The sequence below is a fragment of the Rhamphochromis longiceps genome, linkage group LG7, assembly GCF_057381845.1.
Source record: "Rhamphochromis longiceps isolate RC_006_pf linkage group LG7, R_longiceps_female_GT1.1, whole genome shotgun sequence".
Taxonomy (NCBI): Eukaryota; Metazoa; Chordata; class Actinopteri; order Cichliformes; family Cichlidae; genus Rhamphochromis; species Rhamphochromis longiceps.
In genome coordinates this window covers 61,964,250-61,978,382 of record NC_140563.1, presented here as the reverse complement: position 1 = coordinate 61,978,382, position 14,133 = coordinate 61,964,250, and the positions used below count along the sequence as shown (strand labels likewise).

General features: G+C 38.8%; 1 protein-coding gene and 1 non-coding gene across 2 annotated transcripts in view; one reads left to right on the top strand and one right to left on the bottom strand.

Moving 5' to 3' along the window:
* The window catches only part of ror2 (receptor tyrosine kinase-like orphan receptor 2), a 38,512-nt gene extending 29,399 nt beyond the window's left edge, over positions 1 to 9,113 (top strand). Inside the window, exons 7-9 of the mRNA XM_085414712.1 lie at positions 771 to 1,025; positions 6,407 to 6,612; positions 6,746 to 9,113. Of these exons, the coding sequence (XP_085270838.1) occupies positions 771 to 1,025; positions 6,407 to 6,612; positions 6,746 to 8,206 (1,922 nt within the window). The 3' untranslated portion in view covers positions 8,207 to 9,113. The remainder of the gene's footprint in view (positions 1 to 770; positions 1,026 to 6,406; positions 6,613 to 6,745) is intronic.
* Positions 9,114 to 13,969: 4,856 nt separating this feature from the next.
* On the bottom strand, positions 13,970 to 14,133 carry LOC146666601 (U1 spliceosomal RNA). Its single transcript, XR_014912874.1, has one exon. It is a non-coding gene; the product is annotated as a U1 spliceosomal RNA (small nuclear RNA).

Sequence of the window (14,133 nt, the reverse complement as noted above, 5' to 3'; positions counted from 1 at the left end):
TTCTGTACACCACCATTTTGCTTCATAGTCTCATATTTTCAAACGAATTGGGCATTTACCTGATAAGTTTCAAGGACTATTACATGATAAAATAAGCACATAAAAGATCTAGAGATGATTTCATATGGATGCATTTCATAGCTGTTAACCAGCCAACCAGCCAATCCCATATTAGTTGTTTGATTTGAAATCCAATCTGGTAGTGTAGAGAGGAAAAATGACAAAACATTATGTGTTGTCCAAAAAACTTACTTACCTAACTGTATTAAGCAGGGAGGTTCACTGTAAAACTGACCAAAGCTGTATCGTAGACATAACTTCCAGCCCTGCGTTTGTAATTCTGGGTACCATTTTAATTGTTTATATATTTTTATATTCTGATTGGTTATTGTGGTTATCTCTTTAATGCACAAGAGGTCTACAGTGGCATACACAGTTTAATTTTAAACCACCAAATTTCCCTAAATAAAAGTGCATTTTTTTGTCTAAACCACTGATGGGAGACTGATGCATTTCATAAATATAGCGGTTCACATTTACCTTAGAAATTATGTTGCACCTATTTTAATTTTATTTCACAAATTAATACAATTTTTGCGTTTTAAATAATTGAGTCAAAAAATAACCTGCAAGGGTAAACATAGAACTAGGAGCAGAGGATCATATATTTTACTTTCAATTATAATTAATACATCATTTAGCACTCATTAAATTCTCAAAATTTCAGACACCTGAAATTCATTGTCTGTCTGTCATTGTCCGTTCTACAGATTCCCCCTCAGATCACAGCTGCTATAATGGAAGTGGAGTTAACTACAAGGGCACAATCAGCATCACTAAATCTGGTCACTACTGCCAGCCATGGAGCGCTCAGTACCCGCACAGTCACCAACTGTCTCAGGAGTATCCTGAGCTCTGGGGAAGTCACAACTTCTGTCGTAATCCAGGAGGCCTAATGCAGGCACCCTGGTGCTTCACCCTGGACCCTCTGGTCAGGGTGGACCTGTGTGAAATCCAGCCCTGCAGTAAGTAGCATAAGGGAATTTCCTCCTAAGTTGTGGAAAGTGCTCTCTTGATACCTTGGTGTTTAAAGTTGACTATGAAGACTATGGCATGTGAATCACATCATTTTCATTTTCATAAGACAATTCAGTGAGCTTTCTTGCTCTGTGAATGAGGCCATTATCATCCATCAAGAAGCTACAACTCTGTGTTGATTTACCATTGTAAATCACTTAGACCCTTCCCTCTAAATGACAAAGTGGACCGGATTTCCTCATGGGAGGGCTCAAGGTTTTCCTGACCTGTCTGTATATTATCCATTTAAATTTAATTTATTTTTTTTAGAGTGCCTCAAGGTGATTTTATATTGCAAGGTAAGGGTCCTGCAATGTTAAAGAGTAAAACCCAACAAGCAGATGTTCTCCTATGAACAAGCACTTTTCAACAGTGGGAATAAATTAACCTCCTGTCAAAAGGATGATGGATCTGAGAACCTGGCATCTATTGTGAGAGGCTGTTTTTTTGAACCAGTTTTTGTCTGAGTGTATGGCTGGGTCTGAAGTACACTGGGACACTCAGACAAAAACTGGTTCATCCCAAGGACAAAACTCCTAAACACAAATTAAACTACATAGTACATGCTGTTCAGTGCTACATTGGCGAGACCAAACAGCCACTTCATAAATGCATGGCACAACATAGACAAGAGCCACCTCAACAGGGCAAGACTCAGCTGTACATCTGCATCTAAAGGACAAACGTCGCTCTTTGAGGATGCCAATGTCCACATTTTGGACAGAGAAGACAGATGGTTTGAAAGAGGAGTGGAGCCATGTATGTCCATTGTGAACGGCCATCTTTGATCAGAGGGCGGGGTTTAGAGCACGACTGTCTGCCATCTATACTCCAGTTATGAGATCCCTTCCCAGCCTTAATGCCCACTCACATCCAGGGCCACGTGATCTCACTAAATCACAAGATAAGATGGTGCTAGGTCTCACAATGTGTTCACCTGAAACCTTGGCTGCCTAATCAACCTTTTCAAATAAAACTTCTTAATCTTTCAGTCAACCCAGAGCTCATAGAGGTGCCTTAGGTGCCTCAGCCTTAGAGGTGCTAATTCTTATTCCTGCCACTTTGCACTTGACTGCAAACTGCCCCAGTGTGAGATTGAAGCCACTACCTGACAGAGCCAACAGAATCACATTATGCACAAAAGGCAGACGCAAGAATCAGTTCAATTACATTTTATTTATGTAGTGCCAAATCACAAAAACAGTCACCCAAAGGTGATTTATATTGTAAGGTAAAGACACTACAATAAGAGAGAGAAAACCCCAATAGAGATTAAAGAGGGCAGGGAGCTAGAGATTAATAATAGCTAATGATTAAATACAGAGTGGTGTGTAAACAAACAGTGAATGAAGAAGTTGAGTGAGTAAGAAAAACTCAGTGGATCATAACTAATGGGGGATTCAAAGTCACCTGAACCAGCCCTAACTACATGCTTTATCAAAAAGGTAGGTTTTTAGGACAGCCCGATGATATTAATTTACAATACTCCGGCTGAGAGGCAATAAATGTATGAACTAGTTTTTCAGGATCATTCTGAGAAAGGATGTTTCTAATTTAGAGATATTACACAAATGCACGAAAGCAGTCCTACATATTTGTTTAATATGGATTGAAGAACCTATGACTGTGAAGATTCTTCACAGTATGGTGTCGAACCAGAGTAAATATCTGGTTCGACACCATGTTTCTAAGATGTTTAGGGCTGAGTACAGCAACGTTACTTTTATCTGAATATATAAGCAGTAAATTATCAACATCATCATTGTCATCAACATCTTTATGCTTTTAAGATATTTGTACAGTTTAACTAATTCTTGTATGTCATCTTGTTTCATTGACATTTGGAGCTGTCAATGAAGCAATCTTGTACAAAGCAGTCAAAATGTATACTAGACCTTTGAATGATATGCCTTAAAAAATGATGTATAATGTAAACAGAACTGGTCTTAGCACAGAACCCTGTGGTACTCATAATTAAACTTTGTGTGTGAAGAGGACTCCCCATTTACATTAATAAATTGGGAGTCCATTAGGTAGATGTGATCCTTGGCTCATTAAAAGTAATGGGGCTCAAGTTCTGTGTAGTTGAGCAGGCATCAAATGGGTCACTGAGTCACATAATCCCTCACAGGTCCCAAGAAGGACACAGTCAAATGCCTTCCGCAAGTCCACAAAGCACATGTACACTGGTTGAGCAAAGTCCCATGCACCCTATTATAGAGTGGCTAAAGAACTAGTCTAGGGCTCCTCGGCCGAGGGGAAAACTGAACTGTTCCTCCAGAAATTGAAAGATGATTTCCCCCTATTATACCTTTGTGTATACCTTATCAGGGTGGCCGAATAGCACAATCTCTCTATGACTTGAGCACAGCCTCCTCCTTTTTAAAGATGGTAACCAACAATCCAGATGTCCCGCCCAGGGCTTTAACGAACTTACTTAAGAAAATCTCATACACCCCTTTGGGCCCATGCCACCAGGGAGTTTTTTTTGTTTGTTTTTTAACCTCCCTTATTGACCTTCCCTCCAGTGATGAGCAAGGCATCCCCTTGTCCTCAAACTTTCCTCTAGAGAAGTTTTGAATGTAGGATTAAAGAGATGAGTATTCCTTGGCTATATCCTCAGTTTGTCTGTGGAAAATCCATATTCCATATTCCCATCCCCTCCTAAGTCACCCCTACTAAGACGGTTTACCAGAATTGTTTAGAGGCCAACAAAATGTTTGTTTCTGCTAGTCCCACAGGAGTCCCACAGGCTAGCCAAGCCTGATAGGATGACGTCTTCTCCTTAATGGCTCTTTTCATCTTCTGTGTCCACCATCTCGTTCGGGGATTATCACGTTCTAAATCTTTTAATCTAGAAGCAGGCAGTTGTCATTCACAGGAAGGCAAGCAGCTAAGCAAACAAATCCAGCAAGGGCAGGCAAAAGCAAAATCCCCCAAAAATATTTACAGGAATTAGCCCACTGACATGGGCAATGTTGTGAAATGGAAGGTGCTGTGGTATCATTAGTTTTTTTTTTTGTAAACAAAACAAAAAACATGGGTTTTGATATTGCATCATTTGAGATTTTTTTCCATGAATCTCATTTTGACAGGTACACTTTTCAGGTATTTCAGAAATACTTAAATACTTTTTTAATGTTTATTCACACAATATTTGAAATATTACAATTATTCTACAAAACAGATATTTTCTCAGATTATGTTTAAAGCTATAACAAAAGAACGTATGATTAAGAAAAATAATACAAAACATTGATCGTCACGACTAGAAATCTGCAGCATTTTTTCTGCAATGTAGACCCCATCAAGAAAACCCAGTTTTAAAGCCGAAGATTTCAAAGGCATGTTCTTAACCATCCACAATGCTTTCCTATTAATCTGTTATACAATATTGCATACCTTTTATTATAATTTTCTTTAAAAAAAAAAAATCATCCTATTGAGCAGCACACATCATTCTTAAGAAAAGGGAAAAGCAGTTTTCATAGTCAATTGAGTAAACTTAATTTTCAAAAAAATATATATATATAACATGTGCTTTTGATGCTGCCAGTTGGTCACTAGGTGAAACAAATAAGCACAACTTCTGGCTGCAGAGCTCCATTCACTGTGGATTCAGGCTCTGCTACAATAGTTCATCTAGATCAGGGATGTCAACTATAAGGACCGGGGGCCGGCATAGACTCTAATCTGGCCCTCTGAACAATTTATATTTTTGGACAGCTTTTCCTCCTGACAAAGACCTCACCCACAGCCAGCCACTATACACCAAAGTAGTGAAGTAATAGATAAACAATTAAATGACAGAAAAGCTCCTGTTTTTCACTGTCTACTATAGAAATTTTAGTTTTATAAATATGGGACAGTCTGGGCAGTGAACTACCAGAACTCGTTCTGTAATTTTACACATTTATCATATCAAGAAACTCAGTTGTACTTCTTTAGCCTATATTAAGAAATCTCAGGGATTAAATGTGTAGTTAAGCATCTTTATGTTGATAGAAAGTGGAGTTTCACCCATCTGGCCCACTTCAAGGTTCAAGGTTCTTTATTTGTCACATGCATAGTTATACAAGTATAACACACAGTGAAATGTAGCCACACACAGTGAAATGTAGCCATACATTAGCTCATTTGTATTTTATGCTAATCTAATTCTGATAAATGGAGTTCACAGTGAAATATTTGCCTTTTGTATAGTATATCTTTTCATGAATAAATAAAAAATTTATAAGAAAGATTTGCTCTGTGATTCACATCAGTAACTTGTTTTCTCGATTAAAGTAAAGTTTGCCAGTCTGCATATAGCTGTTGTTTCTATTGTACTGATTTATCACTGACTTCACTTTGATGTTATTTGCAGTTACATGTGTCCGCTGCAGGCTGAGCAAAAACGTTTTTTGGCAGGTTTAAATGTCTCTATTATTATCATTTCTAAGTACCTGGGTAGTTTTCCTTTTTTTAAACTAGAATTTAATTTTCTGCTGACCCTTGAAATGTTGGAAAAATACATTAGAAATTATTTTCAGAACAGACTATTTAGCTAAGAACAGCTTCTAACTTTACTTGCTTCCACTCTAAAAGAAAGATTTTTGATCTAATCAAACAAAAGAGTGTCTGTTTCACACATTCACTGAGGGACAGAGATGCAATAAACTGTTCCTATTCTACTGCAGCACCTTTTGTTCACACAGGTCATTTTTAACACAATTTGACATTCACACACAATCAACTGGTAACACTAAACTACGCTGCACACATGGTGACAAAAGATCATTATATATAACTGCCCTATTAGCTATCATGTGCCTGGAGAGATTTGGACATGAGATTTACCACCATCACGTAGCTTTTCACATTACTCTGGCAAAATGCCAATACCCACAAAAACTAACCCCAGTTTTGGGGAAACACACATTTGTTACTTACCCTTTCAATACATGAGTACAGTACAGTCTTAAAGACTTCTTAGTGATAGTTGTCAGTATTTCCCGTGCTGCACAGCAAACAATAACTTTTGATATCTAATTCGGCACACTTTATTTTCCAAATTGTAAACAAATGCGGTGTAAAACAGCGCTGATGTTGCTGCCATGGTGAAGTGTCCATCATAACCAATCATATTAGGACACTCCTCCTTCCTTTGGGCTCCACCTCCAGACATTTAAAAGTCAGTTGCAGCTACCTGCAGCAGCATGCGTAAAGCAGACACTTCCACGTGTGTTCAGAGTTCCGCGCACCAGAAATTTAACTGCGCGAGTGGCAGTGAATATAAAATAATTTTCATTTTGTATATAATTTGACCTTGTTTCTGTTATTATTTCAGAGCCACAAGAAAACCCCAGGAAGGAGATCCTGTTTATTTTAATACCTGCAGTTGCCATCCCATTGGTTATCGCTTGCCTCTTCTTTCTGGTTTGCTTGTGTCGCAATAAACATAAGGCTTCAAATGACACACCACCTCGTTCCCAGCTCAGCAGCTCACCCTCCCAGGACACGGAGCTGTCGCCCCTGAATCATCAAAAACAACAGGTAGTAATAATAATAACAAGGTAACATTAAATATGGTCACAGTAAATGTGATTTACATACATTTGTTTAAGTATTGTTGAATTCTGGTGGCCAGAGTCTTTGGTGACATGTATTTATTGTTTCATGGCTGCAGGCGAAGCTGCGTGAGATTAACATGTCAGCAGTGCGATTTATGGAGGGGCTCGGTGAGGACCGGTTTGGCAAGGTGTACAAGGGCCACCTATATGGCACAGTACCTGGTGAGCAGACCCAAGTGGTGGCCATAAAAACTTTAAAGGACAAGGTAGATTCTGCTCTTTGTGAGGAATTTCACCATGAAGCTATGGTCCGTTTCCATCTGCAGCACCCAAACATTGTTTGTTTGCTTGGCGTGGTCACCAAAGAGCAGCCAATGAGCATGATTTTCACCTATTCCAGCCTTGGTGACTTGCATGAGTATCTGGTAATGCGCTCCCCTAACTCCGATGTTGGCAGCTCAGATGATGACAAGACAATCAAATCCACTCTAGAGCAAGCTGATTTTATTCATGTTATCACCCAGATTGCTTCTGGAATGGAGTACCTTTCCAGCCAGCAGATAGTCCATAAAGACCTTGCTGCTCGAAACATTCTTGTGTTTGAAAAACTCGGTATCAAAATCCTGGATCTTGGGCTATTCAGAGATGTTTACTCTGCTGATTACTACAGTCTCATGGGAACAAGTCCTTTCCCTATTCGTTGGATGTCCCCAGAAGCTATTAAGCATGGCAAATTCTCCACCGACTCTGACATCTGGTCTTATGGAGTGTTGCTGTGGGAGATATTCAGTTATGGTCTTCAGCCATATTGTGGCTACTCTAACCAGGATGTAATTGACATGGTGCGCAGCCACCAGTTACTGCCCTGTCCAGATGACTGCCCGGCCTGGATTTACAACCTTATGCTGGAGTGTTGGAGTGAAGTCCCAGCCCGGAGAACTCGCTTCAAAGACATCCATGCACGTCTGCGCTCCTGGGAGAGCCTGTCCAACTATAATGGCTCTGCTCAGGTGTCTGGCACTAGCAATAATACTACCCAGACCAGCTCTCTTAGCACTAGCCCTGTTAGCAACCTTAGCATAAATACAACAAGTGCATCAAGATACACCAGCCCTAAAAAGAGCTCACCATTCCATCAGCCCCAATTCATGCCAATAAAGGGTCAACTACATCGGCCAATGGTGCCCCCACAGCTCTACATCCCTGTCAATGGATATCACCCAATTCCAGCTTACCCATACCTGCAGAACTTTTACCCCATGCAAATACCGATGGCAATGCCACACCAGCAGATCCACCACCCACAACAAATGGTTACCAAATCAGGTTCTCAGCATAGTGGCAGTGGATCCACATCTACAGGATATGTGACCACTGTCCCTTCCAACACTTCTGCCACAGAGAGAACAGCAATGGTAAATGAGGACTCTAAGACCAACGATGAAGAATTGGCTGATGGGGCATCAGAGGAAGAACTGAACCAAAACCAGGACTTGGCAGTGCCAGAAACAGAATTACTAGGTGAAAGTGAGGCTCCTCAGACTGAAGAATTGGCGATCCACTTGTCTGACACATAACTGAAGGACAGTAGATCTGAAATAATATGCCAGCTGTGCTATTTTTGCCCAAAATTCTATGTACACATTGAATGAAGGGAGCCATTTTTCCACAACCGTGAATAAATGTCTTTGTATATAATGTCCCATGTTTGTATCTCTCAAACCCCTGTGATGAAGTAAAATGAATTGTGCTATTCCTCTTTTTTAAATGTTGCCATTTGGAAGAAATGATATTCTTTCAGTTGCTGTGCAACATAAAACTTGTTCTTAACTTTAGAAAAGTATTTTAGAGTTTTTCTTACAATGGTAGATTGTTTACCTTCTCTAATGCTCACGGTGTTACCAGATTTTTAATTTTCACGTGCCAGTGAGACAGTTTGTGTGGAGTGTAATATGGATGATGATCTTGCCATCAGTGCCATCATTAATTCTTGGATGCCATACCTTCGACTTACTCATGGAAACTGATTGTTAAACGAAGGCTGAGATGATTCCTAAATGACTTTGTTCATTGAAATGAAAAAATGGATATTTGATAACTCAGAAGTGAAAAGGTTCTACTGTGCTGAACAAGTGTTTCGCAACTCTTGTACCCCCAATTTTTATGCTTGCTTTTTTTATGTTATTATTGTATTGTCTGTGAATGCAGAACAACAGTTTATGGTGTATAGAACTGATTCAGAATTGATTTTTCTTTCATTAAAATGGTTTCGTATAACACACATTTCCATCCATCAAAACAATAAAGGTTTACACCCTTATTTTGATCATTTTCAGGCCAGAGACAGTTTTTATTCCTCACGACACGTGTTCCATGAATTTGGTACTGTTAACATTAACTTTTATACCCAGCTGAATAGATCTGTAATTTATTACTTTGGTTTGATTTTTTTTTTTTAGTTTTCTTTTTTTTTTTTTTTTTTTTACAGGAAAAGATGGATAAGCTTGGTGTTAGTCCTTTCCACCAAGTTTGCTTTGTTAAAGCCGTTTTCTGCTTCCAGTATGTGAATATCAAATAAAGTCTTATGGATCAAATTATGCCAGTCTTTCATCACATGGATCACTTGTTTGTTTTTTATTTTGTCATCCCACATTCAAAGTTCAAACACTACAGATTTTAGACACTTTAGACCTAAAATTAATGTATATTTATTAGTCAAAAACATTCATTTGTGCTAGTAAATGTATAACTAGTGTAACAACCTGAAAGTCTCCATGTGGCAGTGAGAACAATGAGCTTAACAAGTAAGGTCCAGTTATTTGTTTTAACAAACATTTCAGGCACATCCTCTAGTCTATTTGTAGGATTGTTGGCTGTCCACTCAAGAAGTTCAGAATACAAAAAGCAGAATAAGAGATTTTTGACTACCCGACTTCTGTCTGTATTAAGAGTGGCCTTTGGTGTCTTATTTCAGTTGCTGCACATGTCAATTGATTTTGTAACACCAAGACTTTAATATTTGAGACTGCTATTAAGCAGGTCAAAAATGAAATTTCATGCTCATCTGAGGCTACATATATACAAACCCGATTTACTTCACACCAGATCATTTTTCATATGTAGGAAAAGGTAAGTTCATCAGATGAAACTTAAAGGATCTTTGGCTCACGTCTTCATCTGGATCAGCGGTCCCCAACCCCCGGTCCGTGAGTCCTTTGGTACCGGGCCACGAGAGTTGAGGCTCAGGTGTGAAATGTCAAGTCAATGAAAGTAGAAAAATGTTTTAATATATATTAATTTTATAGTATTTTGTAAACGTAAACAGGGGTGGCCATTTTTGGCCACGAACAAGCTGAGAGGGAGTTTTTTTGTTTTTCTGTTACTGCACAAAAAAAAAACAAAGATACATAAAACTCATTGATACTTTTAATTATTGCTATGCATCTAACCTCCATCATGGTTAGAAAATAATTCAGTTTGCATGTTTTATTTGGAAAAAAATTGGGGTTTTGTGATTTTTTCCATTTATGAGTTCCTAGGATTATGTGATCTAACTGGTATTTAAAGGGTTAGAATTCTGAATTTGAATGAAATTTTGATTTTCATGAACAGCACTGATGCTAATCTAAAAAATCAAGTAAAAAAAAGTGGAAATTTTTCTTAATATATATGAATTTTATAGCATTTTGTAGTTGTAAACAAGGGGTGGCCATTTTTGGCCACGAACAAGCTGAGAGGGAGTTTTCATGTTTTTGCTCTCTCTGCACAAAAATAACAATGCATTATAATCAATGTTGATGTGAATCAATTACATGACCCATACTCTACTATTAATAATACAAGAAATTTCAGTAGCAACTCAATTATATAAAATTGCAAGATTTGAGGTTGTCTTCCAGCTAGTCGCAGTGGACAAACAAACTGGTGTTTAAAGGGTTAAAAATGTAAAAAGTAATAATTATTTTATATTTATGAAAAGAACTGAAGTTACTTAAAAGCTTTATGCAGATAAAATGGCAAAATAAACATGAAAATAACAGACCTAATCTGTTGGTGGCCACGAACAAGCTGAAAGGGTAGTGATTTTGAACAAAGGCAAGGCAAGGCAAATTTATTTGTATAGCACAATTCAACAACAAGGTGATTCAAAGTGCTTTAGAGAGACATTAGAAACAAAAACAAATAAAAAGTATGATTTAAAATTGATTAAAACAAGCAAACAAACAAACTAACTAAACACACACATTTCACACCTGTTCACGCGATCTGAACCCTTATCGTAAGGGGAGCTACCAGTCCTTCTGTGGACGAGCTACTTTCTATTTTAAATTCCCTGAATTTAAAATACTCTCTAGACCCAGTCTAGACCCAGCTGGGGAGCTACCCAGAGCTCTAACCCACTTAACAAACAAACAAACAAACAAACAAAGCAGTATGTAAAATCAAAACAGATAAAATCAGAACAGTAGATAAAATCAGTAGTTAATGTAAGTTTTGAAATTTAAGCTTAACTAATTAACAAACAAACAAAACAGTATATAAAATCAAAACAGATAAAATCAGAAATAGATAAGATCAGTAGTTAATGTAAGTTTTGAAATTTAAGCTTAAAAGTGTGGATTTGGTGCTTTATTCAAATGCAGCTGAGAATAGGTGAGTCTTCAACCTGGATTTAAATAAACTGAGTGTTTCAGCTGATCTGAGGCTTTCTGGGAGTTTGTTCTAGATATAAGGAGCATAAAAGCTGAATGCAGCTTCTCCGTGTCTGGTTCTGACTCTGGGAACTGATAAAAGACCGGATCCAGATGACCTGAGGGATCTGGATGGTTCATACTGGGTCAGGAGGTCACTGATGTATTTTGGTCCTAAACCATTCAGAGCTTTATAGGCCAGCATCAGAACTTTAAAGTCTATCCTCTGACGGACAGGCAGCCAGTGTAAAGACCTCAGAGCTGGACTGATGTGGTCCACTTTTTTGGTCTTAGTGAGGACTCGAGCAGCAGAGTTCTGAATGAGCTGTAGTTGTCTGACTGATTTTTTAGGTAGACCTGTAAAGATGCTGTTACAGTAATCAAGCCTACTAAAGATGAATGCATGGACTAGTTTTTCCAGGTCCTGTTGAGACATCAGATCTTTTATCCTTGAAATATTCTTGAGGTGATAGTAAGCTGACTTTGTTATTGTCTTAATGTGTTTTTCTAAGTTTAGGTCTGCATCCATCACTACACCCAGATTTCTCGCCTGGTTTGTGGTTTTTAGGTGTATAGATTGAAGTTCTCTGGTGACCTGTAATCGTTTTTCTTTGGCGCCAAAGACTATTACCTCAGTTTTGTTTTTGTTTAGCTGGAGAAAATTGTGGCACAACCAGTCATTAATTTCCTCAATGCATTTACCAAGAGCCTGTACAGGGCCTCGGTCTCCTGGTGACATTGTGATATATATTTGTGTGTCATCTGGATAGCTGTGGTAGTTTATTTTGTTGTTCTTTATAATCTGTGCCAGTGGGAGCATGTAGATGTTAAACAGAGGGGGTCCCAAGATGGAACCTTGGGGAACTCCACATGTGATACTTGTCTGCTCAGATGTGAAGTTACCTATTGATACAAAGTATTTCCTGTTTTCTAAGTATGTTTTGAACCAGTTTAGTACAGTTCCTGAAAGACCTGCCCAGTTCTCCAGTCGTTTGAGTAATATGTTGTGGTCAACTGTATCAAATGCTGCACTGAGATCCAGTAAAACTAAGACTGGCATTTTTCCACTGTCTGTGTTCAGACATATGTCATTAAACACTTTTGTCAGAGCGGTTTCAGTGCTGTGGTTCTGTCTAAAACCTGACTGGAAGGCATCATAGCAGTTATTCTGTTTTAAGAAGTAACTGAGCTGTTGAGAAACTGCTTTTTCAATGATCTTACTTAAAAATGGGAGATTTGAGATCGGCCTGTAGTTGTTCATTTGTGTCTTGTCAAGATTGTCCTTTTTCAGTATAGGTTTGATTACAGCAGTTTTTAGTGGTTCTGGAAACACACCTGACATTAAGGAAAAGTCGACGATCTGTAACAGGTCTGACTCTAAAGTCTTTGAGACCTTTTTGAAAAAACTTGTTGGCAGGACATCTAAACAGCAAGAGGAGGAGTTCAGTTGACCTAAGATGTCCTCCAGGTCTTTGCTGTTAATCGGGTGAAACTCTTTGATGGTGTTTAAACAGTTTTTCAGTGGACACAGTACATATCCTGGATCTGCTGTTGATGTACCAACTGCTTGTCTAATCTTTTGGATTTTGTCTGTGAAGAATTTGGCAAAGTCATTGCAGGCCATGGTTGAATGAAGTTCAGCTGCCACTGGCACAGGAGGGTTTGTTAGCCTGTCAACTGTAGAAAATAAGACCCGAGCATTATGGCTGTTTTTAGTGATGATGTCAGAGAAGTAGGACCTTCTTGCACTCCTCAGTTGTAAATTATAATTGTGAAGTTTCTCTTTATAGATGTCATAATGAACCTGGAGGTTTGTTTTTCTCCATCTGTGCTCAGCTTTCCTACACTCTCTTTTTTCATTTTTCACTAGTGTGGAGTTTCTCCATGGAGACTTTTTCCTTCCAGAGATAACCTTCACCTTAATGGGGGCAATAGTGTCCATTACATTTAACAGTTTTGCATTAAAGCTATTGACGAGCTCATTGACTGAACCTTTGGACAGCTCAGGTGTTAATGGGAAGACCTGGTTAAAGATCTCACTACTGTCTTCAGTTATACACCGTTTTGTGATCACTGCTGTTGATATATTTGTGTGGGCTGAGATTTTACTTTCAAAGAAAACACAGTAATGATCAGATAAGCCCACATCAGACACAGCAATGTTTGAAATGCTCAGGCTTGGAGATCAGTAGGTCAAGAGTGTGTCCTCTATTATGTGTGGCCTCTGTCAGCCCAAAGTTGCCCAGAGTGTTACTCAGGTCTTTAGTCCCTTTGTCCTGAGGGTTGTCCACATGGATGTTAAAATCCCCAACAATAATTACACAGTCGAAATCAACACAGATCACAGACAGCAGTTCACTGAGGTCATTAATGAATCATTTCAATGTAAGCAGCTGTCTCCTGGAAGTTTTCAGTCTTTTGAATATGTGGCTTTACAGCTGAAGGCCCCATCCAAAGTTGTGTTTGTTAATGTTTACAGGCCTCCCAAATGCTGCACAGACTTTTTTAAATAAGACAGCATCCCCTCCTCCTCTCCTGCTTACCCTGGCCTCACTGATAAAACTGTAGTTAGGAAGCCAGAAGATTGCATGACGTCGTCATTGAAAATAAGCGCAAACATTCCCACTGATTTTTCTTTCAACATATGATGAGGGGAGAGCGCGAACGCAGTCCCCACTACCAGAAATTATGTAGTCGAGATTCCCACATTTGGGGAATTCGCAGGCTGTCAGCAAAGCCAGAGTGCAATGGCTGAGCCTCGGCCTGAGAGAACCACCTTCGTGATCATGGTATCTCTCCTACCAGGTAAGTAT